Source organism: Tasmannia lanceolata, unplaced genomic scaffold (assembly GCF_043159265.1).
Source record: "Tasmannia lanceolata isolate RefF3 unplaced genomic scaffold, GAP_Taslan_0.1 ptg000020l, whole genome shotgun sequence".
In the NCBI taxonomy this organism is placed as follows: Eukaryota; Viridiplantae; Streptophyta; class Magnoliopsida; order Canellales; family Winteraceae; genus Tasmannia; species Tasmannia lanceolata.
The window spans coordinates 24009324-24035843 of NW_027518697.1; the positions used below are offsets into that span (position 1 = coordinate 24009324).

Below are 26520 nucleotides of genomic sequence, written 5' to 3' on the forward strand. Positions count from 1 at the left end.
GTCTGATCATTTGGATCTTGTAGGATATTCCGATTCAGATTACCAAGGTTGTCCAGACACTTCAAAATCTACTTCTGGTTTCGTATTTGTTCTATGTAACAGAGCTATTTCATGGAAGAGTAAGAAGCAGGACTATGTGGTACAGTCTACCATGGAAGCTGAGTATGTTGTAGTGAACTCGGCCACTAAGGAAGTTGTTTATCTGAAGCAGTTTCTTAGTCAGCTAGCCATTGTGGATTGTGTTGAGAGGCCGATTAAGGTACTGTGTGATAATAATGCGGCCATCTCTATTTTCCTGAACCCTAAATCATTTTCTAAAGCTAAGCACATTGAGGGGAGATTCAACTACATTCGAGATGTAATCCAGAAGAAGTTTGTTGAAGTTAATTGGGTTCTTACAAAAGAGAATCTGGCTGATCCATTCACTAAGGCACTACCTGTTGGAGTATTTTATACTCACATGAACAACTTGGGACTAAGACTCATATAATGTAAGGCCAGGTGGGAGATTGTAAGATTTGGTTGCCTTACTTGCTCTTATTAATAAAATAATATTTTGGCAATTCAATTTTTGTGGCATTTAAAGAACATGTTCTAACCAAGCATGAAAATGCTTGATGACAATAGAGCCATTAGTAGCAAGTGTGTATGCTACTTACCCTTGGACCACCTACCACACTAGGATAGAGATCCTAGGGCAAAGTGTGGACACACTAGGCATGGTCCTAAATAAGCTCAGACGTATGGGAGTGATAGGGTTAACTCCCTTAGTGGCTAGTGACAGGTCAGTGCTGCCCATGTGTGAATCAGGATGCTATCATGCTTCTGATGCACCCCTGTGCACGCTATGAGCAAGACATGATGAAGAACTTTGGGATAGGACCTGACAAGCTTGAGAAGTCCCGGGACCATGGTTATGAAAGTCGTGTTTTTATACAAATATTTGATTTCAAAAAAGTTTATTTTATCCTAAGTTGCCCTCATATAAAAACATTATATATATATATATATATATATATATATATATATATATATATATATATATACTAAGTATATAAGATTAGAACTATGGTATATATATAATTATAATATTCTTAAAGTCAAACATGTTTGAATTTGTTAAAAATTAATGAAGAGGGCAAACTTGGGAATTAGAATCAAGAGAAGGGGGATAAATGACAAAAGTCAAGAGTGAAAAGGTAAATGGTTGATGGTATTTTTTTGGAGTATTGTGCACATGTGAACCACGGAATGCATTTCATGTTCAATGTATGCACTTATTGCATACATGAATATGTAAAGCACATGTTGGATTTTTGGTTCAACGTATGCTCTTATTGCATACATGAACAATGTGCATGGTTCATTCTCTCATTAATAAACCCACATTAAGCCATGTTAACTTAACTCATCCTTAACTAAAAATTTAAAGTTCCTTAATAACCAAGACACCTTTAGAACTCTATAAATAGGACACCCTCAAGCCTCATTTGGCATTCTCTTATGTGCTCTCGTGGGTTCTCTTTCAAAGTTCTCTTGAATGATTCCAATTAAAGTTTTTGAAAACGGTTTCTTTTAGTTTTCTCAAGCAAATCAGGTCCCTTGTCCATTAGAGCTTCATAGGCAGACTTAGTGTTCAAGCTTTGGAGAGACACCCGAGTGCTGTGAAGTTGAGGATTGCAGACTTCTGATCCTCTCCTGCGTGTCTCACCGGCGACGCCTACACAAGCTCTTCCAAAGTCAGCGGAGCACGCTTGCGTGATATGGCAAATCATGATGATGTATCTATTAATTTAATGGCTAAGAAGATGCAAATTAAGTTTGATAAGTATTGGAGGGAATGCAATTTGATGTTTGCTATTGCAGTGGTTTTGGATCCCAGGTATAAGATTGAATATCTTAGCTTTATGTCTGATGAAATTTTTTTTCAAGGATGAAGCTAAAGCACAAGTTTCATGTATTAAGCAGGAGACATTTGCAATTTATGATGAGTATGTATCCATTTACAGTTCAATGAAAAAGCGTGTTGTACATTCAATGGAAAAAAAGCCAGAAGTGGATAGTGGAACTTGCAGTGGTGAGAGAAGGATTTCAAATATGCAAAAAAAATAATTTCAAGATGAATGCAGCGAAAAATAAAGTAGGCTCGTCATCAGAGTTGGAACAGTACTTGGAAGAAAAACATCATCCCACTGATGACTTCGATATTTTGAGTTGGTGGAAAATTAACAGCTCAAAATATCCTCTACTTTCTCATATGGCTTGTGATATCTTGGTCATTCATATATCTACGGTTGCTTCAGAGTCAGCTTTTAGCACTGGAGGTAGAGTTCTTGATAATTATCGAAGTTTATTGAGTCCTGGGGTTGTGCAAGCATTGGTTTGCACTCAAGATTGGCTACGAGATGATACATGTGAGGATATGAATGAAGAAGTTGAAGTCTACCAACATGAAAATGATATTGAAATCATTGAATCAGGTACTTTAACAACTCATTTGCTTTGATAAGTATGAATATATTTGAAAAATTCTTATGTATTTTGATTTCTTTTTTGAAGGCCTCGTCGAACCTCTACAAATTCCGTAGCATGTAACAATCTTGCCATATCTATACCATATTTTGAGATGGGGTAAATTTCATTTGTGAATTTTTAATCATGTATGTTATTTTTAATCATGTTCCAAAAAAACACTCACATATTCTTTTTATACTTTTCTAAATAGTTGAGTGATTCTCTTTTCTTTCTAGTTGCAGAGTTGAATGATGTGTTAGGCGTCGTTATGTGTTCACCGCTCCGGAGCTTGATGACTAAGATTGAATGACTCTCTTTTTGTATAATGACTCTCTTTTTACATTTCAAATGTTAAAGCAATTAGGCCAAGCAAGAGGTTGCTTGAAGCATTACACCCAAGGTATCTAATTTAGAATACGAAGTTTGTTGCCTCCAGCCCCTATATAGAGATACACTAGGGTTATAATAGGTTAATGGGCTCCAGCCCATATGGGTCCACTACACCTGATTCGTTACCTATTGGGCTTATATTAGAACAGATACTAGGGTTATACCGTACACATGTATACCCAACAATCTCCTCCTTATGTTCTACATATAGCACAATCCAATAGATAGATAGTGTGATATTCAAACAAAATATTGAATCATCCACATCACCATATCATAAAATATCTGTAATCCAACTGAAAACACGAATACTTTTATGATTAATCAAGAGTTTGAGATACAATCTAAACTCAACCAAAGATAGTTTCACATATAAGTAAACCCCACTGATCTTAGAGGAATTCGTTCATGGGGTATGATTCTCATCAAGATCTAAAATAAAGTTTCACAAACAAGTGAGCTCTATACACACTGGATACAATCTAAACTCAACCAAAGATAGTTTCACATATAAGTAAACCCCACTGATCTTAGAGGAATTCGTTCATGGGGTATGATTCTCATCAAGATCTAAAATAAAGTTTCACAAACAAGTTAGCTCTATACACACTGAAATGAAAGCATAGTCTCCATAACTTTAGAAGATTTACTTATCAAGTAAGTCATCCTCATCAAAGTCCAAATCAAGACAAGCTCCCCCTTTTTTGCCAATCCCTGTAAATTATGAAATATGGATTTCATGAAAATGAATCCAACCAATTGTGAAAACATGAAAGTATCTAGTTCTACCTGTAGAAGAACTTAGTACAATTCCTTAATTCACTAAAGTATCTAGTTCTACCTGAAGAAGAACTTAGTACAATTTCATAATGGTTGAAAAATATCAGTATCACTCTCACCATAAGCATCATTGTCAAGTTTCAATAAAGAACAAGACCTAAACAGCTTCTTTTGCAAAGAACCATTCATTATTGTCAAATTTCAATTAAAAACAAGACCAAACTAGTTTCTTTGCAAAGAACTATTTCATGTTTTCATTTGGAATGTTACAGTCATCTTATCCAAATTTGAGTTAAGCTGAATCATCTATGTATGGAATGTCCAACCCTTCCCAAAAAGGATAACCAAATTTGAGTTAAGTTGTATCATCTATGTATGGAATGTACAACCTTTCCCAAAAAAGGGCATGTCATCTATGTATGGAATGACGCACAACAACTGTAAACATCATCGAAATACATTAAGTGCCTATCTTGGCCAAAAAGAAGATTCAAAAATTCAAAATAACATGGATGTAGGTTAAGTCCTGTCTATACAGACTTTGACCCCATCTCCCCCGCAGTTTTGAATATTCGATCTTTGGTCAGTCCCTTTGTGAGAGCATCAATCATATTATCCTTCGATCGCACCTGAACCAAAGTGATAATACCTTGTTCTATAAGATAATTCAACTTGGCATGTTTCAGCCTGACATGTCTCCTCTTACCATTAAAGAAAGAGTTCTTCACAATCGTAATTGTAGCTTGATTATCACTGAACAAACTTAAAGAGTTAATCTTTAAACGGGTCAATGCAATGTCCAGGATCAGATCTCTTATCCACTCTGCTTCATCTCCTGCAGAAGCTAGAGCATAAAGTTCTGATTCCATAGATGACAAAACAATACAAGTCTGTCTCTTTGACTTCCACACAACAGCTGCCCCACCCAGCATAAATATATAACCACTGGTAGATTTACTGCCTCCTAATTCGGAGCCCCAGAATGCATCAGAATATCTTTTCAGGATAGGAGGATGGCTACTATAACATAGAGCATAACCTTGAGTACCCTTAAGATATCTCATCAGCCTCATTAGGGCATCCAAGTGCTCATGGCCAAGATTACTAGTGAAATGACTCAGCATGCCAACTGTAAAGGCTATGTCTGGCCAAGGGCAATTAATAGCATACATGAGACTACCAATCAGTTTAGAATATTCTAATTGATTCACACTGTCTTCTTCATTAGAGATCAGCTTCTTGGTATAATCAAATGGTGTCTCAATCGGTTTGCACTCACTGCATCTCCATATAGAAAGTAGTTTTTTAATATAATGGGCTTGGCTAAAAGAAATCTCTTGCCTGTCAAAACTTACTTTCATACCATGAATGGTGTCAACAACACCTAGGTCTTTCATATCGAATTCTTTATCCAAGATTAGTTTCACGTCTCACTACAGAGAGATCGGAACCAAGTGTAGACACCCTCATTTTGCTACGCTTTAAAAAGTGAAAGGTTTGTTTAGTCTCAAGTCGATATTCTACAATAGATTAGGCATTTATGCATTCTAGGGTAGATTTCATCTCATTTTAGGTGTTTTCGCAGTCTTAACAGTTTCTAGGGTGTTCCAATAGTATCTGGAAGATGAAATTTCAAGTTTCCAAAAAAGTGAAAAACCTGCTATTTTTAGAATTTTCAGGGTTTCCCTCATTTTTGCCCATTTTTTGCATTACAGGGGTATTTTGGTCATTCCCGATGTGTCCCGTTTGACTCTCGATTTGTATCTGAGAAATCTTGAGCGATTTCGTGAGTTTTGAAAAAGCTTCTATTTTTAGAATTTCTCCGAGTTTTTCCCCATTTTTGGGTGTCTTGAAGTTGTGTTGGTCATTTTTGGTGTGCCTAAAAATTATCTCAAAGGTATAACTGAAAAATACTCAAAAAATTTCAAGTATTTTAAGGAACCTCCTATTTTTAGAAACTCATAGGGCATCCATATTTCATCATCTGATAGATATTTCGACCATTTCCTATATATCCAAAATCATCTTGAGGGTATGGCTGAGAAATCATGAGTAATTTCATAAATTTTGGAAGACCTGTTAAATTTTGATTTCTCAGGGTTTTCCTTATTCTTACACTCCAGGGGTATTTTGGTCTTTCCTGTGTGATTCATTTGATCCTTGGACCGTGTCTGAGAAATCCCAGGTCGTTTCTTGAATTTTGGAAAACCTGCTATTTTTGAAATTTCTCAAGATTTTTCCTAGTTTCACCAAATTTTCTACCTCAGGGGTAATTTGGTCATTTCCAATATGTTTCATTTAACCTCTAGGGTGTATCTAAGGAATTTTAGATCATTTCATGAATTTTGAAAAGCCTGCTAAATTTAGAGTTTCACAGGGATTTCACTTGACTTGAAAATTTTGTGTGTCGAGGGCATTTTGGGCATTTTCAGGGGATTCCAAGTGACCCTGTTTGATAATCACCCACAAAAAGAAGCAAACTTAAAAACTTTCTATTTTTTAGGTTTGACCATAAAGACTTTCCATTTTTATTCCCCTTTAAGAGGTGAACCAATTTGAGGGTATTTTGGTCGCATTTGGATGTGTAATGGTCGAATAGGGGTATTTTGGTCCGAAAAATTATTTTTTTCTAAAGGGGATTGTTCAACCATATGTCGATGGTGCACCATAAATGTCATATGAGTTAAGTTCATCAATAAAAATTTTAAATTTAAAGGATTTTAATGAATTTTCATTAAAAAAAAACCCAAAACACATGTCATAAGCCCACAAGGTGGATGTCCATGTGGACCCACCCATGTGGGTCGGCCACATAGGTGGACGCCCCACATGGGGAGGCCACATGCAAAAACGTCCAACATGGGATGAGGTGGTTGGTGACATCATATTTGTTTTGAAAAAATAATAAAGAAAAGAAGAACTATAATTAGAAAGGGCTAATATGGTCAGGTTAGTAAAACGACCATAACATTTTACCTACTCATCCAAAAAATTTGCGATTGAACTTGTTTCGAACGTCTCGAAACGATCTACAACTTTTTAGTTTATGACTTTTTCTGAATCAGCCTTTAAATAGGTCAAAACCGAGCTCAAACTTCAAACAACCCTTTTTGGACAAAAATCATTCATAAAAGCTAGTTTCCTATGAGAGAATGCTTCTAGAATGATTTTGAAGGATCTCCATTGTGCAATTTAGCATTGCTTAGCTTGCAAGAAACAATGTTTAGAAATAAGTTCAATATGGAAATCAAAGAATTAGAACGTCAATGCACAAATTGGAAACTAACTAAAGGTAGGACTCCTTACATTGGAAACTTCCAAATTCAATCTAACCCTAACTTTTTTTATAAAAACAAAGCAAACACAACCTTTGGCCTCTCTCTAGAAAATTCATCCCTCTCTTTCTTCCTCCTTGGAATTTATTCCTCTCTTTTGTTGCTTTGGTGTTCATCTTTTCCACTTGATTCTACACCAAGTTCTTTCATATATTTAACACATTCAACATTGGAGGCTATATTATTATTCTTCGGGATTTTCTTTGCGATTAAAAGGGTAAGTCAAAGCGTATATCCAATGATTACTTACCCTAGAGACAAGGAAAGCTAGCAAGGTTGGTCTTCTAAAACCCTCTTTCATGTAATTTAAATTAGAAGCATGCTAAGATTGAATTTGTGATTTTCTTTGAAAAGCTACGAATATGAAATTGTATGCATGTAAAATTTTGAGGAGATGAGATCAAGTTTAGGTTATTTCATAATCTAAAATTTTCTTGGAAAATCTATTTTTTAATAGTAAAATTTAATTTTTGAAATTAAAAAGGTTTAAATCCACTTTACAAATAACCTTTAATAAACCTTTGAAATTTCTTGAATTTTTCAATCTCTGAGTCTTTTGTATATTAAAATGCATAGAAATCTAGAATTTTCAGAAATTTTGACTTCGTTTTTACCATGATTTGACCTTTTGAACTTTACCCTTAATTGGGTAAAATTCGAAAGATCGAATTAAAAAGATATCAAAACAGATCAAAAATCAATGAAAATTTACACATAACAGTCTTTTAAGGTTTTGAAACAGTACGAAGTTTTTGAAGAATTTTGAATTTTATTTAAGGGGCTTAACAATTTATTTAATCCTAGGGGTATTTTTGGAAAAACTAATTTTCGAAATATATATAGAGTTTCGAGAGATGAAATTTGGATGAAAAATAACTAAGATTGGATCTAATCTCTTGTGAATTTTTCAAGATTTTTGGTTGCTGTTAGATACTTGTTTATGATTTTTTATGCCATATCAAGCATGCCATATTAAATTGGAAACAAATAGCGAATTGATATGCAAAATTCTGGAAATATTTTATTACGATTTACTGCTAGAATTACATCTTGTCACAAAGGTTGGATTGATTTTGATTAGATTTACTATGTGTTTCTTTGTAAATTCATAATCTTGACAGATATTTTTAAAATCAAAACTTAACAGTAAATCATCATTACAATTCATACAAATTTGACAGTAATTCTCTCTGGCCTAGAAAAAGGTACTATATAATTTTCATTTTATTTCAATTAGATTTTCTATGAGTTTATGTGTAAATTTATAATCTTGACAGAAATCTTCAACATAGGAAAATTGATAGTAAATCACATTTAAAGTTCATAGAAATTGTACAGAAACTTTCTCTGATCAAGATCAAGTTACTGTAAAAGTTTAAACTTATTTAGATTAGATTTGCTCTGAGTTGCTGTGTAAATCTATAATCTGGACAGAACTCTTCAACATTGAAAAACTGATAGCAAAACATATTTATAATCAATCACAATTTTACAGTAATCATCTCTGGTCAAGAGAAATCTACTGTAAACATTTCAGCTTAATCCGAATAGATTTACTATAAGTTAATGTGTAAATCTCTAATCTGAACTGAATTTCTTTACAATACTTAAGAAAATCAAAATAAATTCGAATTGTTATCAAAATTTCCAAAGACATCTAATGCTCTATCATGTATTCAATCTTTAAACTATTGAAATAGAAACTTTAGTAGCCAGTGATTTCTTTTGCTAATTTGCAATGTTATGATAGTTTAATCGCCAAGATTGCGTTCATAATCGTATCTTAATTGCGATCAATCCTTAATAATTTGAGCATTTAAATTATAGTATGTTGTTGGCTCCGAGGTCCACTATTCACGGAAATCTTGAGAAATATGCCAGGCAATAATATACTATAACTTATGTGTTAAATTATGCAAGGGTGGAAAGCACGATTCCCTTCTATGAATGCAACTCAAGGCTGAAACTTGCCAATAATAGAGCCATTGGTATTCCTTAGATGTTAGGAATAAAAAATCTTTAAAAAATTAAAAATCATTAACTTAATAAATTAAGATCATTTAATCCATGTTTTTGGAACCGTTGGATAACGGTATCTCCTTCGTAAGAACCTTTAGAGCCCCTTTAGGAACACTTACGTCACATTTTAGGTCTTAAAGTATCCTAGAGTTAGGAAGTCCAGCTTCATCACGACCGATTGCTATTATTAGCAATTGAGTCATAGTTCTAGTTACACCAATTATCTCTTGTTTTCATCGGACGAGCCTAGTTACCTAGGATGTAGGTGCACCTGCATTAGTCTAAGGGATGTCTTGCACTTAGATAGGACTATATAGCATCTTAGATGGAGTCTTAGGATAATAAAATCTACTCAACTTGAACTAAATAATCTCTCTTAAACTGTTGAAACAGTCATTCCAGTCTAGATTGGTGTCTTAGACGTCTTAGGCATATAACTTAGTTTAGGCCACCGAACTACAATCGACTCTGATTACAGTGAGGCTTGGATACGTAAGCAGCTATGGATGTTTTGAATGGCATACCGAGCACAAGTCGGCCCACCACAAATGGTGGGATTTTATATATTAGTTTTTTTCTAAATTCTTATTAATTAAAATATATAGGATTTCCCTCAAATTAGAATTTAAGGAGAATATTCACTTAGATTGAATCCAAACAAATTAAGAAAATTAAGATACATATTATGGATTACATTGAAATTAGATTTTATGATGCATGTCAAATAGTTCGCATATTAATGAATAGTTAAATGAGCTATTTAAAAGAAATTCAAGAGAGTTAACTTTTAGAATTGATGACCGGATTATTGGGCAAGAATGGTGCTTGTGGTGGTAATTCCACATACCTTTCATTCCCGTAATGAGGTATCGAATATAGATTTCTGGTCATTTACGGGTCCTAGATCTCTTATCTAGGTGGCGACTCTATCATTCTCTTTTGCATGAAGTTCGGATTGCTTTAGTGATCCCAAGTTCACGGAAATAACGAATTAAATCAATAATAAAAGACACGCGCAAATCGCGTGAGTACGAGAGAGCAAGAGAGTGTGTGGCGGGTCGCGCCCCCCTCTAGCGGGATCGGGTCCCACAAACTGGCGACTCTGCTGGGGACCACCTAACTTCATTAAAATTTCAAAGGATAACTCATTTGAATTAATTTTAATTGGCTCATGAAAACTCTATCCTATATCTTATATGCTTGATAGATTAGTTTGTATGTTTTATTTTCTCATCACATCATACTCAAATGTAATCTAACAAAATCTGAAGGCGTTATAGATTGCGCAAACTTATTACACACTTACATCACTTGCATCTAAACCCTTGCATCTCACATGCACACACGCCCTATTTTAGGAATCCGGAATGTTATCTAGCATGGTTGACTGGGATTTCATCACCTGATGCCTCTGTGCTAGAGAAGCATTCCACTCTTAGCCTAGTACCTTTGTGGTGCGTAAACGGATCTCTTGTTCACGTACTGATACGCCGGACACTGGTACAGTATATTGAGCACGGATTCGCGCTAAGGGAACTCTTGGCCTTACCCCTAGATTATCCCACAAATGCATATAGTATACGAACACACGTGCATCAAGTGTGTGAGCCTAGTTTAGGATATCCTACCCATTTGTGTCTAGATTAGGCCATAGTCCATCTTCCAATGGCTGCGATCAGTTTTAGGTAGACAAACAAGTCATGAGTCGAGATCCTCTCTCCACTCCACTAGACCAGGGTTAGGACTTAGAAAAGACCAAATAAGATTCAAGGGAGTCTTTCTTGACATTTGTGAAAAGATGGAGGGGGTTGGCAGCACAGATGATTGACCGTCCTACTGAGAAAGAGCAAGTTTAGATGATACTAAAAAACTAGTCCCCTCAGCTCTATTATCACATGTCTCTCTAGTATTATCCTGACTTCGAGCATCTCATTAATGCTGGCACACAAATTGAAGAAGCAATATCACAAGGGGTGTATAACCGAAGCAATCCTAATATCCGAGATTTTAAGAAGCCTGCACCCGCACAAGTCAAAGAGGTTGTTGGCAGTGTCTCTCGTGTCAATCATCAACTGTCGAGACCTCAAAACTCTATAGTCATGGATTATGATCAACCTATGGTCGCACCCCAGCAGCAACCAAAGAAGGATTTTGATCCTCTACCTGTTCCACCTTCTAAAATCCTACAAGATTGTTTAGCCTCAAGGTGCATCATTTTGCCTCCCATTAGACCACCTCCCAATCCTTTACCCCGAAGTTGGAGAGCACATGAGCACTGCGATTACCATCAAGGCCCGGGCCACGTCACTGATCGATGCATAGCCTTGAAGTATATGATCTAGAAGTTGATTGATGAGAAAAAATTGGTATTTCAACAGTGGCCGAACGTCATCAATAATCCTATACCGACTCATGCAATACCGCCGCCGGCAAATCTCAATACTTAAGACAACTCAGGGTTGAAAGAAGCACAGGTCCAGTTGCGGAAGGGAGTTGAAAGTACCAGTCATGAGCCGCCTTTGCCGAGCCTCCAAACCCAAACCTTTGCAGCGTTTAAAGTTAAAGTTTCAGTCATTTACTATTTTGTGTTGAGTCGGTCAATATGTTAGTTTAGAAATTGAGTCCAGTCTTACAAGGTTATAGAGTCAACGCCTAGTCCGGGTGAGTCTTTTTCTGCATTTATTTTCAAGTCCAAAAATTGTGAATCTTGAGCATGTTCAGGATAAGTCATCATTTGTAGTGTCTTTCTATTAAATAAAATTTGCTTCCCAATAATGTTTCAGTGATTGCTTCTGATCTTAATAAATAAAAATGAGACTCCCTCCTCAAATGAGGAAAAAGATACCGACGAAACTCCCCTTGATTGGCAGCATATGTTCAACCAAGAAGAGGAGCGCCGGGCACAACCTCTTAAAGAGGAAATTTAAATGATAAATATTGGCACGGAAATTTTAATCCAGTAAATGCCAAATGGAAATGCATTATCCTCCAAAAGAGCGCGAAATAAACTCATTTTGAGGATAAGAGGATTATCTAGAAGTGTTATAACCGATACCAGGGGCAAGACATCAATAGAAAGCTAAAGAGAATGAAGGAAGTGAGAGACATATACTATACAAGGGGCATGGATTGAAAACAACTTTCATATCTCCAGTCAATGACCTTGGTTCCCAAATTCATAATATGAAACCAACAAATTCAAGATAAGAGTTCAAAAGCAAGTATTGAAAAGCGATCGTCAAATATCAAAAGTTAGATTCATAAACGGAGGATGTTAAAGAATAAGTTTCGCTCCATCAAAGTCAAAAGTGCATATCAGAATCTTGAAAGAAGAAGATTCAAAAGTTAGATTCAAAAATTTACCAAAGATTTTAAGAAAAGAAAATCTTTTAAGAGCCAAGGCTCTGATACCAAGTGAAATTCCAAGGGTGGCCCCGAGTACTTAGTCTAACGACAACTTATGAGGAGTGAAAATTTAGGTTCCTAACAAGTTTCAAACTTTTGAAAACTCCAACCCAAATTTGAAGATTAAGAGATCAAGAATGAAATTTAAGCACAAGCAAGTTAAATCTAAAGTGCAATGCAAGAAAGGAGCAAGAGACAAGAAAGAGTGCACCCGAGATTTAAAGTGGTTCGGTCCTCCAACGTGAGGCCTACTCCACTCCACCAACCAAATCTGTTGATGGCTTCACTATTTGATCTTCTTAACTTCGGCGAAGATCGATGCCGATTACAATTCCAATTGCTTTAACCTTGGTGGCAATCCTCACCACGGAGAGTGGGCTCCGCTTCTCCGAACACTCGCCCGAATACAATCTTTAGAATAAGAAAGAAGGAACAAAAATCCCTCACAAGGGTTTACAAACTTTGTAGAAGATGTACAATTTGAACATAATGATCCAAATCCTAATTCAAGAGGATGAGAGGCATAAACAAGCTTTAATCACTCTTTGGATGTTCAAATAGAGTTTTTGAGTGTTAGGATTGATAATGGGAAAGTTTAGAGTGCCCATATATATAGAAGAACCAAAATATGACCGTTTGGTGGCATAGTGGTAATTCTGACAAAAACACCAACGGCTCTTTTTTCTTCCCGAAGTAGTGGTCTCGGAGTTCCGAGAATTTCTCTAGGAGTTCCGGGAATACAAACAAAAATTGGAAAAAAGCTACTGGACCAAATCTCGGAGCTCCGAGGATTTTCTCAGAGTTCCGAGAAGCCTATGTGCAGCAGATTTTCAATTCATGTTTTTGGGCTTCCAACTCTACACCAAGTTAGGATTGTTATGAGGGTTCCAAAGTGTTGGAACACCACAAGGACAATCACTTAATCATTTAGGGTGTGTGAGATTACTTTATTTATGCCTCTTAACACCTAAACTAGGATTGGATTTTATACATTCTAAAAAGATTTCGATCTTCAATTGCGATGCTTCAAGTCTTCATTCGTCTTGGATCTTCGATGTCTTTGGCCTTCTGAATGTGGTCCAATGAGATCTTCGATGTCTTGTCATCATTAAAAAGGGGGAGATTGTAAGCCCAATGGTTCCCACCTTGGCATTCCCATCTTGTCATCATCAAAAAGGGGAAGACAAGATTGCTTGGATTGAGGCCAAGAAGCTCTCATTGGACCACATTCGGAAGGCCAAAGACATCGAAGATCCAAGACGAATGAAGACTTGAAGCATCGCAATTGAAGATCGAAGTCTTTTTAGAATGTATAAAATCCAATCCTAGTTTAGGTGTTAAGAGGCATAAATAAAGTAATCTCACACACCCTAAATGTTTAAGTGATTGTCCTTGTGGTGTTCCAACACTTTGGAACCCTCATAACAATCCCAACTTAGTGTAGAGTTGGAAGCCCAAAAACATGAATTGAAAATCTGCTGCACATAGGCTTCTCGGATCTCCGAGAGCTCCGAGATTTGGTCCAGTAGCTTTTTTCCAATTTATGTTTGTATTCCCGGAACTCCGAGACCAGTACTTCGGGAAGAAAAAAGAGCCGTTGGTGTTTTTGCCAGAATTACCACTATGCCACCAAATGGTCATATTTTGGTTTTTCTATATATATGGGCATTCTAAACTTCCCCATTATCAATCCTAACACTCTAAAATTCTATTTGAACATCCTAAGAGTGAATCAAGCTTGTTTATGCCTCTCATCCTCTAGATTTAGGATTTGGATCAAAGGCTCAAATTTGTACATCTTCTACAAACCTTGTAAACCCTTGAGAGGGATTTTTTGTTCTTTCTTTCTTATTCAAGAACATTGTATTTGGGCGAGTGTTCAAAGAAGCGGAGCTCACTCTCCGTGGTGAGGATTGCCACCAAGATTAAAGCAATTGAAATTGTAATCGGCACCGATCTTCGATGAAGTTAAGAAGATCAAATAGTGAAGCCATCAATGGGTTTGGTTGGTGGAGTGGAGTAGGCCTCGTGTTGGAGGACCGAACCACTTTAAATCTCGGGTGCAATATCTCTTATCTCTTGCCTTTCTTTCATTGCACTTAGGATTTATCTTGTGTGCTTAATTTTCATCTTTGATCTCTTAATCTTCAAAATTGGGTTTGAGTTTTCAAAAGATTAAAACTTGTTAGCAACCAAATTTTTTACTCCTCATAAGTTGCCGTTAGAGTAAGTACTCGGGACCACCCTTGGAATTTCAGCACTTGTGGAGGAATTTCCCATGAAAACAGTCCTGTCTTCATTGATTTCATCATACTTCTTAAAAGCAGATTTGAATGGAGTCACATGGCATGTTGCACCAAAATCAACCCACCAGTTTTCTTCCATGTTGACCATGAGAACTTTAGTGAGCATTGCAACCATATCATTTTCAGCCACCATGTTTGTCTCAATAGATTTCTGCCCTTTGCGATGGCGACAAACTTTAGCCAAGTTACCCATCTTTCCACATACCAAAACATGGACCTATCTTCTTCTTATTTTTCTTGTTGTCTCCTCCTCTTTTTCTCTTATTTGAAGAGCCTCCATTTTTCTGAAACTTGGGTTGGGGTTTCAAGGAAGAAGATGCAGGAACTTCAACATTAAGAACTTTATCTTTCTTTCCTTGATCAACAGATATTTCTCTATTGCGAGCCTCATTCTCAATTTGAATGTGTTGAACCAACTGATCCAAATTCAGAGATTTTCTTTTGTGTTTTAAACGTTTTTGGTAATCCTTCCAAGAAGAAGGCAATTTACCAATAATAGTAGAAACTTGAAAAGTTTCTGAAATTGGTTCACCGACATCAGAACATTCAGTTGCAATATCATTGAGTTCATTAACTTGATCAATAATAGGTTTGGAATCAACCATTTTGAACTCAACATATTTGTTAACAAGGAAAGATTTATTTCCTGCATCTTCATTAACATACCTTCGTTGAATTGCTGACCACAATTCAAAAGCAGTAGAATACTTATGAAATACATTGAAGAGCGAATTCGTCATAGCCTGCAGAATGGTGAATCGACAGATATAATCATCTTCCAGCCATAGCTTCTGCCCATCATTAAGTTCGCTGGTACTTTCTCCTGACTGATTGTGCCCATCATTAAGTTCGCTGGTACTTTCTCCTCACTGATTGTGTGGATATGCCGTGCTCAGTACATAGGCAACCTTTGCAATCGTGAGTTGATAGAAGATCTTCAAACTCCAGCGTTTGTAATTCAGACCATTGAATTGCTCAAGCCTTTTCACATTCTGAACTTGAATTTTGACAATTGCAGAATCCATATCGGAATAAATTACAATCTTAAAATTGTTGTAGAAAATAAGAAGAACAGAATGTAGAAAACAGAATAGTATAAATAGTTGAGCAAGGCACTTCCAGGAAGCTATCTTTAAGATAGTAATTTCCCACGTATAGATGCAGATGGACTCTTGAAATTCTATCTCCAGGATACAATGCCCAACACCGAGAATTTTAACAGGACTGCAGTTCCTGTATTCTCATGAATCAAAACCCACTCAGAAAAAATTTTAAACGTATATGAAAGAGAGAAGAAAACGATTGAAGAAGAAAATACTTAGCAAACTCGGATCGAGTCTTTTTATAGACTCTGAATCGGTGCTAAGAACCCTCTCATGAAGAGACTCGCACCCTTCTAAAGAAGAGGCGCAACTCTTCAAATATAGCCGTTTAACATAAAATTGTTTCGGCAATTAAAATTTAAACTCTTTTGTTTAAATGACAGTTATAGCCGTTAGGCCTTAACCATCTTTTTATTTCTTTTTCTTCTTCCTTCGTTTCTTCTTCTTCTTCTTCTTCTATATATATATATTAATAATTATTATTACTTGAAGTTCTTTTATGGTGCTCTCTCAGAGAGAAAGAGCTCCAAAGAACTTGAATGAGATGAGAGAAACTATCTCCTATTTATAGATGAAGGAGTGAAGGAGTTTGAATCCTAAATCTCCATGTGGGATTCACCAAATTTCAAATAACTCCCACCAAAGAATTTGAAATGATTCCAAATGAAAAAGAAGGAGGGAACTTTGCACTACTTTCAAGACTTTGATTTTTCCCTTCAAATTAATGGAGAGAACTTGCACAAGTCTCAAAAACTATGACTTTTTTTCCTTCAAAACATATTATTGTAATAAAATATAATTGATAATATCAAATACCTTATTAGTAATATAATATAATTTATAATATATAACATAAAGAATACGAGCTATTGAGAAAGAACTTTAGTAATACTGGGTGTTTTGGTTTTGGTATTCAGGAACATATTGATTTGGGAATCAAGTATGTCAGCTTTTCTTTGTACACTCACTCTCATTATATTTTGTTTATATGCACTACAAGAAACAATGCCCATCCATTCATTGTTTGTAACATGGTTATTCCAGTATTCTTGTGGATTTCTGTTGTCTGGTGAAACTAGATGCATACTGATAAGGGCTCTGTATGCGGATTCTGAAAGATAACCTTATGCATATGTTTCCTGATATCTTGATATAACCTTATGCATAAGTTTCGTGATGTCTTGATATATCTATTATTTTCGGAAAGTTTGTTTACATTGCCAAACCCTTCACTGGTACATTGTCACTTTATTATGACCGCTGCCATGGCATGCACTACTCCTATACTTGAGGCTTTTGGCCATGATATATTTTAAAATCGGATCTTTTTTAATTTTTATCCTGCACATAAACCGTTTGTAAAAGGAACAAGGAACATTTATATACCGTGTTTGCAAATGGTTCCAGGACCTCCAATCTAACTTAGGCATTCTGTTTATGCGGTGGGAAAAATGAGTTTCGGTGGCCTGTAAAATGTTAAGTAAGAATCTTCTTCACTAGTAATTTTCTCCTTCAATTATTGTCATGAAAAATCTTCATCATCCTCCAATATTTAGGATCTTTTCATTTATGCAATCATGCTTCCAGAGCCTCCAATTTAAGCAAGGCATTCTGCTTATGGCCTGGGAAAAGTGAGTTTTGGTAGAATGATGAATAAAATTAAGAATCTTCTTCACTAGTAATTATCTTCTGCAACTATTATGTCATGAAAAATCTTCATCCAACTCCGATATCTGGGATCTTTTCATTTCTGCAATTGAAGTTTCAAAAGGCGATGATATGAAAAACCCCGACCCGGCCCAACCCGACCCGAGAAACTACCTCGGGTAGGGCCAGGTTTAACAATCCTGGGTTTTCCAAAAAAAAACCCGACTCAACCCTACCCGAGATCCCTACCCGAGATAGTTTCTCGGGTAGGGTAGGGTTTTAGAAAACCCGACCCGCCTGACCTGAGTTGCAACCCTAATTTCCAGTAACAAATCAGCGGTCGGCCGACTGTATATTTTTTCTATTTCAAAAATAACAAAATCCTTTTTCAAAAATGTAATTTGACCAAGGGCATTTTGAAAATCTCTAACAGTATACCCATTTTAATTAGTAGTGATTTCCGTTGGATTCATCTCGTCCTTTTTCCCTCTTCATTAAAGGGTGTTCCATATAAATTTTTTGTGTTCTCTTGAATACTTTCCAGGTGTTTGATTTTTTTAATTCACATATAAACTTGTTTTGTAACTTTTAATAATTTTTATTATAAAAAACAGTACAGATGACCCATTGTGAGTCCAACATTGATTACTGGACTCCAATTTACGTTTAACGCCTTGTTTTGGATTTTGAGTACTGACTAAGCGCAAACTAATTATAGGATTTAGAATTACATTTAATTTCGAGCCTGATGGGGTATAAAAACAGTAGCCTATTAGCTGTCGACACGTGGCCCAAGTGTGGCCCACCACAGATCCCACGTCAGCAGGGGTAGTTTGGTAATTACAGCCGAGTAGGTGAGCTTGAACCTATAGCTAGCTAACACCTGTCCTGGAGTAATAACTCCCCAACTACCCCAGGCTTCCTTCTATATAAGGGCTTCCAAAGCTCATAAACAAGGGTAATTACTTCTCACCCACCACTCTTAAACTCGCTCTGCACTCCTGCTCATACTGACTTGAGTGTCGAAGGGCCTGTCCGGAGTAACACTCCGGGTTGGTCATTCTGACCTCGTTTGCTCTTTACGCAGGGCTCAGCTACTCAGCTCCCTCACCTCGGTTTCTCGGGTCCTCCAACTCGGCTCTTACGTCACTGTCATATCTGTTACCGATTTTAGGCCTAACAGATTGGCGCCATCCATGGGACCATGGACTGAAGGCTGTTCGAATCCCCTATATACAAAATGGCAGGACGGAGGAATGCGCGAGTACCAACTGCACGGACTACCCGCGCCGTGCTACCTCACAGGACCCGGAGTGAGTGAATCGCCTCACAGGTGGTGGCTACTTCTGCTACAGCCGAGCAAAGCCCTGCTCGCTCGGAACACCTCAACCCTACTCCTACTCCGGATCAGATGCAAGCTCTTTTCTAACAGATGACTACTCTTGTTGGTCAGTACCAGCAGTTGATCCAAGCACCTCCCCAACATCCTCCAGAAGCTCTGCGACCTTTACAGGAAAGGTCACGCGCTCATGGAGGAGAGTCGGCGCGTCACGAGGAAAACAGGACTCACCACTCCACCTGGCGAGTCCATCACTCCAAAACAAGGCACGCCCACACAGAACCTCACCACTGTCGGAGATCACGGTCCCGCTCTGCACAAAAGTATTGAGCCCAGGAAGACCGCGCGCCACAGGAAAAACTCCGACCTCATCGTAGGAGTCCGGAAAGCCAGTCCGGCTCCGCGGCGAGCCAATCCGTGGAGAGAAACAGGTCACTGGACCGACCAGACCGTAGGGCTGATCCGATGCTACGGAGGATGGAAGAGATGCACCACCGAATAGAAGAGCTGGCAAAGGATCAGAGCCGGCCCGCTTCTAGGGCGTTCTCAAGCAGAACGCCGTTCACCGACGACGTCATGGGTGCCCCAGCACCCAGAGGATTTAAAATGCCAACCGTCCCGCAATACGACGGGACCACTGACCCTGTGGACCACTTGGAGACGTTCAGGACAATGATGCTCCTCCACGGTGCGTCAGACGGCTTCCTCTGCAGAGCATTCCCGACGACCCTAACTAGTGCGGCAAGGGACTGGTACTCAAGGATCAAACCGAACTCCATCAGCAACTTCGATGACTTCGGGGAAGATCTGGTCTGCCACTTTATGAGCAGCCGTAGGCCAAGGAAAACAACAGCATCCTTGATGGCCTTGCGGCAGGAGGATAATGAACCTCTGAAAGCCTTCGTCAAACGCTTCAATAGGGAGGTACTCTAAGTACCGAATCTAGATCCCTCAGCCGCTACAAACGCGCTTCTCGCAGGTGCTAGATCTAATGATTTCTGTCGAGCAGTGGCCTGCCGGAATCCACACTCTCTAGCAGATCTAGTGGCCGTGACAGAGGAATATATATCAGTGGAAGAGACACTGGCTGCCCTGGACTCAAATCGGAGGAGAACCTCTGAAGACAAGAACCCTACTAAAGAGCGTAGGGATGACAAGGCCGTCAGAAGAGAAAAGTCCCCCTAGAGGAGGGAGGAGAACTTCACCCCTCTCAACACCTCCCGGAGACACATACTGGCCGCTATTAGTAGAGAAGAGTTCGTAAGGTGGCCGACCCGTATGATCTTCAAGGGAAACAGGAGAGACAAGTCGAAGTACTGTCGGTTCCACAAGGACCACGGCCACGACACAGACGAATGCTGGCAGCTCAAGGAAGAAATCGAGCTGCTGATTGGCCGGGGATACTTGAAGAAGTATGTCATAAACGACAGCCACAGGAGTGAGCACAAGGAGCAAGGCCCACAGGGCCGGAGCCCTCGGCGGTCACAGCCACCCCCTGCACGGGGTCAATCCCCTCCGCCATCCAGTCCGCAACCAGAGGCACACTGCCCCCAGCCAAGGGGGGTAATCGGCACAATTATGGGCGGTCTGGCAGCTGAGGGCACATCGTCTGCTGCTCGAAAAGCATATGCACGACGAGTCAACGCCGTGCACACATTCAGTAAGAAGATGAAGACGGAGAATGAGATCTCCTTTTCAGATGCGGACCTCGACAACCTGATACTGCCACATGATGACGCCCTGGTCTTAACCATGCTCGTCGCAAACTGGGAGTTGAAGAAAATCCTAGTCGACAATGGGAGCTCGGCCGATATTTTGTACTATCACGCTTTCGAGAGAATGATGATAGATGACGACCGCTTAAGGCCGGCGAATTCAGATCTGTTCGGTTTCTTAGGAGAGGTCGTCAAGGTGGAGGGATAGATCGAACTCCCCGTCCTCGTCGAAGAGCCGCCCTGCCAAGATTTCGCCATGGTCAACTTCCCGGTAGTGAGGGCCACTTCGGTCTATAACGCTATCTTGGGACGGCCTGGCCAGAACCTGATCCGCGCCATCGCGTCAGCGTATCACCAGAAGATGAAGTTTATTACTCCAAACGGCGTGGGAGAAGTCTGGGGCCGCAATCCAGGGAGTGCTATGCAATGGCACTCAAGGGCAAAAACGCGGTGGAGTCGCCGCCGATTGAGTTACTCGATCTATGGGATGAAGCTCAGGGAACTCAGCCCGCCGAAGACCTCATCTCCATCCCCTTGTGCAAAAATGATGATGAGAAGGTCGTTCAGATCGGCTCCTCTCTAGACAGCGGCACCCGGCACAGCCTCACCCAATTTCTTCAGGACAACGCAGATGTCTTCGCGTGGGCCCCCGTGGACATGCCCGGTATAGACCCGGAGGTCAGCGCGCACAGACTTGGTGTCGACCCAACCTGCAGGCCGGTGAAGCAGAAAAGAAGACACTTCGCCCTCGAAAGGCGGCAAGCGATTAAAGAAGAAGTGGAGAGGCTCTTGAGAGCTGACTTCATTCGAGAAATCCAATACCCGGACTGGTTGGCAAACGTGGTCCTGGTGAAGAAGACAAATGGAAAGTAGAGGACCTGCGTTGATTTCACTGATTTGAACAAAGCCTGTCCCAAGGACAGCTATCCGCTCCCAAAAATCGATCAGCTCATTGATGCCACTGCAGGTCACGAACTATTGAGCTTCATGGATGCCTTCTCCGGATATAATCAGATCAGAATGTATGAGTCAGATATACCGAAGACTTCCTTTGTAACAGACCAGGGGACCTACTGCTACCGTGTCATGCCCTTCGGCCTGAAAAACGCCGGAGCCACGTATCAGAGGCTCGTGAACAAGCTCTTCCGAAACCAGATCGGCCGCAACATGGAAGTCTATGTCGACGACATGCTGGTCAAAAGCCGAAGTGCGCAAGATCACGTCTCCGACTTGAAAGAAACATTTCAAGTCCTGAGAGAGCATAAGATGAAGCTCAATCCCACCAAGTGCACCTTCGGCGTCAGCTCGGGAAAATTCTTAGGGTTTATGGTAAGCCAAAGAGGGATAGAGGCCAATCCAGAGAAGATCAAGGCCGTGGTGGAGCTCACACCACCAAGAACCATCAGAGAAGTGCAGCGACTAACAGGAATGGCGGCCGCGTTGGGGCGCTTCATCTCAAAGTCTGCAGAGAGGTGCCTGCCCTTCTTCAACGCAGTCAAAGGGCTCAAGACGGCGCCCTGGACAGAGGAGTGCCAGGCCGCATTCGAGGAGTTGAAGCAATACTTGTCCTCTCCACCACTATTGATAAAGCCGGAACTAGGTGAGGAGCTACTCTTGTATCTGTCCGTGAGCCCCCTGGCTCTAGCAACTGTCCTAGTTCGTGAAGAGCACAGCCAACAAAAACAGGTCTACTGTGTTAGCAAAGTCCTGCACGATGCCGAAGTCAGATACCAGCGGGTCGAGAAGTTGGCGTACGCCCTGATCATGGCAGCCAGGAAGTTGAGGCCGTACTTTCAAGCTCACACAATAAAGGTCCTTACCGATCAGCCGCTCAGGCAAGTTCTCCATAAGCCGGACACCTCAAGACGACTCGTGAAATGGGCCGTGGAGCTGAGTGAATTCGACATCCTGTACATGCCAAGACCAGCAATCAAGGCTCAAGTGCTGGCGGATTTTGTGGCTGAATGCACCATCCCCCAGCAGATCACCGAACCCGAAAGTGTCCAAACCCCAGCTGCGGGAAAGGCAATCGCAACTAAGGAGCGAACAGAAGATGGAACCGAAACAGAAGTCATCCCCATACCACCAGCAGAACAGGATCCATCGAACGCCGAACCGCTCTGGGAAGTGCACGTTGACGGATCTTCGAACAAGGGTGGCTGTGGAGCCGGTCTGGTTCTAACCGGGCCGGACAACTTCACTTTAGACTACGCCCTGAGGTTCGAATTCTGCGCATCCAACAACGAGGCTGAATTTGAAGCCCTCCTCGCCGGAATGAATCTCGCAGTCCAGACCGGCGCCCAAAGACTGAAAGCCTACTGTGACTCCCAGTTGGTTGCAAACCAGATTCAAGGAATCTACGAGGCCCGCGACGAGCGTATGATCAAATACCTCTCCAAGGTCCGTCAGTTATCCACTAAGTTCAAAAGTTTTGAGGTCATCAAAATCCCCAGAACAGAAAACACAAAAGCGGATGTGCTGTCTAAGCTGGCCGCATCCGGATACACAACTCTCGGGAATATATGCATGGAATTTCTTCAGAAATCCAGTATAGAAAATAAGGCCGCTGAAGTGATGCAGGTGGAGCACGAGCCCTGCTAGATTGACGAGATCATCGACTACCTACGTAGTGGGATACTAACCGAAGCCAAGAAAGAGGCCCGCAAAGTGACACAAAGAGCAGCCCGGTTTTCCCTGGATGGTGAGAACCTGTTCAAAAGGTCCTACACCCTCCCGTACCTAAAGTGCCTCCGGCCCAGCAATGCCGTGTACGCCCTCCAAGAGACACACGAAGGTATTTGCGGGGAACATCTAGGGGGCAAGGCCCTGGCGATCAAAGTGTTGCTGAGAGGTCTGTACTGGCCCACATTAAGACAAGACGCACTGACCCTGGTCAAGAAGTGCGAGAGATGCCAGAAGTTCTCTCCCACCATTCACCAGCCTGCTGTGTCTACGGTCCCGATCATAAGCCCACTCCCCTTCGCAGTTTTGGGGATGGACATCTTGGGCCCCTTTCCACCGGCCTCCAGAAGGCGCACGTTCGTAGTAGTGGCCATCGATTATTTTACCAAGTGGGTAGAGGCTGAACCTCTAGCCCAGATCACAGAGCAGAACATGCAGAACTTCTTTTGGAAGTCAGTGGTTTGCATATTCGGGATCTCCCGCGTCTTAATAACAGATAACGGTAAACAGTTCGACTGCCGGAACTTTCGGAAGTTTTGCCTCGACTTGAAAATTGAACAGAGGTTTACTTCAGTAGCGCACCCGCAGACCAATGGGCAGACAGAAGTGACGAACCGAATCCTGCTGCAGGGGATAAAGAAAAGGCTGGACGAAAAGGCTAGCCAATGGCCAGATGAGCTTTATCACGTTCTATGGGCGTATCGCACCACTCCGCGCACACCAACGGGTGAATCACAGTTCAACCTGTCCTTTGGAACGGAGGCAGTATACCAGTCGATGTAGGCACCCCGTCTCCCAGAGTCACCAACTTCAGCGAGCGGCTCAATGATGATGGGCTCCGTGCGAACCTCGACTTGCTGGAAGAAGCTCGGGAAGAGTCTCGTATCAAGGTCGCCGCTTACAAGCAGAAAGTGTCCAACTATCATGATTCGAAGATACGCCCCAGAGAATCCCGAGCAGGGGATCTAGTCCTAAGGAAAGCTGCTATCTCTCAGCCAAAAAAGGTCGGAAAACTTTCTCCGACTAGGGAGGGACCGTATCGAGTGAAAGGGGTGATTCGCCTGGGCAGTTATAGGCTGAAAACGCTGGAGGAGCACCTATTACCCCATGCATGAAACTTCAAGAATCTTCGGAAATAGTATCAATAGTAAATCGCCGGGCGTAAAAGGTGACTTTGTAAATATTGTTAAAAATGAATGATATAGAGACTCTTTTGCAGATCTCCGCGAACTCTTGGAAACCCAGTTCACTAAAACTAGGGTACTTGACGCTTGGTTCGCCATGGCTTGTCTCCGCAAAGACCGGGAGCGCACTCCTGGTCCGGACCAGTCCGGATGCAAAAATCAAATGAAAATCCAAGGGTGGTCCCGAAATGGCAACAAATGAAGAGACAAAAATTTAGGTTCCTAACAAGTTTTAATCTTTTGAGAACCTCTAACCTAATTTTGTAGATCAAGGGATCAAGGAATGAATATTGAGCAAACAAGTTAAATCCTAAGTTCAATGCAAATGTAGAGCAAAAGATAAGAGAGAGTGCACCCGAGATTTAAAGTGGTTCGGTCCTCATAACGGGAGGCCTACTCCACTCCACCAACCAAACCCGTTGATGGCTTCACTAAGGATTCCTTTAATGGCGAGGAATCAACCCAATTACAATTTGGTTCGGCTCTGCCTCGTAAGACTTGCCACGAACCGGAGAAAGCTCCGCGTCTCCTCGCACTCGCTCTTGGGATGGCTCCGCGTCCCCTTCGCACTAGCCCTTTAGGGATGGCTCCGCGTCCCTCTACACTAGCCCAAATACAATCTTAGAATAAGAAAGAAAGAACTAAAAAATCCCTCACAAGGGTTTACAACTTTGAATAAGATGTACAAATTGAGCCTATGATCCAAATCCTAATCTTAGAGGATGAGAGGCATAAATAAGCTTTGATTCACTCTTGGGATATTCAAGTAGAGTTTAAGAGTGTTAGGATTCATGTTTGGAAAGTTTGGAATGCCCATATTTATAGAAAAACCCAAATATGATCGTTCAAGGGCATAGTGGTAATTCTGTGAAAATTTCCAACGGCTATTTTACTTACCGTTATAGTGTTCTCGGACTTGCGGGAATACAAACAGAATTGAGAAAATGTTACTGGACCATTTCTCGGAGCTCCGAGGAATCTCTCGGAGTTCCGAGCTCGGAGCTCCGAGAATTCTCTCGGAGTTCCGAGAAGCCTATGTCAAGCAGATTTTCAATTTCTGTTTTTGGGCTTCCATCTTTACACCAAGATGGGATTGCTATGAGGGTTCCAATGTGTTGGAACACCACAAGGACAATCTTTTATACATTTAGGGTGTGTGAGATTAACTTAATTTATGCCTCTTAAAATCTAATACTAAGATTGGATCTTATACATTCTATAGACTTCGATCTTCAATAGATTCTTCAAGTCTTCAATTGTCTTGGATCTTCGATGTCTTTGGCGTTCCGAATGTGGTTCAATGAGAGCTTCTTGGCCTCAATCCAAGCAATCTTGTCTTGACACCATTATGATCTACAACTTAAACATTCAAACACATTAGTGATCGTAAATCACTTGTGTATTGGAATCATCAAAATAAGATGGGAATGCTAAGGTGGAAACCATTGGGCTTACAATCTTCCCCTTTTTTATGATGACAAGCACAAGAGATTTTCCATTAAAGCATGCATATATTTTCTTAACCTAGATTTCTCTCCCCCTTTGGCATCTATCAAAAAGATGGGGTAGAAGAAAAACAAAGGGATAAAAATTTACAAATTTAAGTTCCCCCTTTTTCAAGGAAAAAGACAAACATAGAACTCCCCCTATTGGAAAAATAAATTCAATACAAGAGGGGATATTTAAATAACTATAAAAAGATATTCAATTTTAAGCATAAGCCCCTAATCTAAGAACATATGAAGAGAATCATATGGGGGCTTTGGGAACCCAAGATTTCTTGGTTCCACCATAATCCCTAATCTTAGATGTACATTGGAATTGGTAATGACCATTAATTCCACAATAATGGCATCTAACATGAGGGTTAGATAAACTAGTCCTATCATAATGTGCATGATTAGGTCTTTGACTAGTCTTCTTCAAGATTATGTTTATAATTTTATCACCATTTAAAAAACCATGGAGACATAATCTTAACCTTTCATTTTTATTATGAAGATGGGTTATTTGATTTAAAAAATCATTATTGGCATCTTCATAAGTTTTGGAAGAGCTTTCCATATCTTGAAGTTTGACAAATTGGCAAGTTTTCTCATCC

The 26520-nt window shown here is 40.1% G+C and overlaps 1 protein-coding gene across 1 annotated transcript; it reads left to right on the top strand.

The window, feature by feature from the left end:
* Nucleotides 1-19028: 19028 nt before the first annotated feature.
* On the top strand, nucleotides 19029-23154 carry LOC143853900 (uncharacterized). The gene is made up of 2 exons (XM_077363597.1): nucleotides 19029-19161; nucleotides 22049-23154. The coding sequence occupies exons 1-2, from the start codon at nucleotides 19029-19031 to the stop codon at nucleotides 23152-23154; spliced, it is 1239 nt and encodes a 412-aa protein (XP_077219712.1).
* The last annotated feature ends 3366 nt before the right edge of the window (nucleotides 23155-26520 follow it).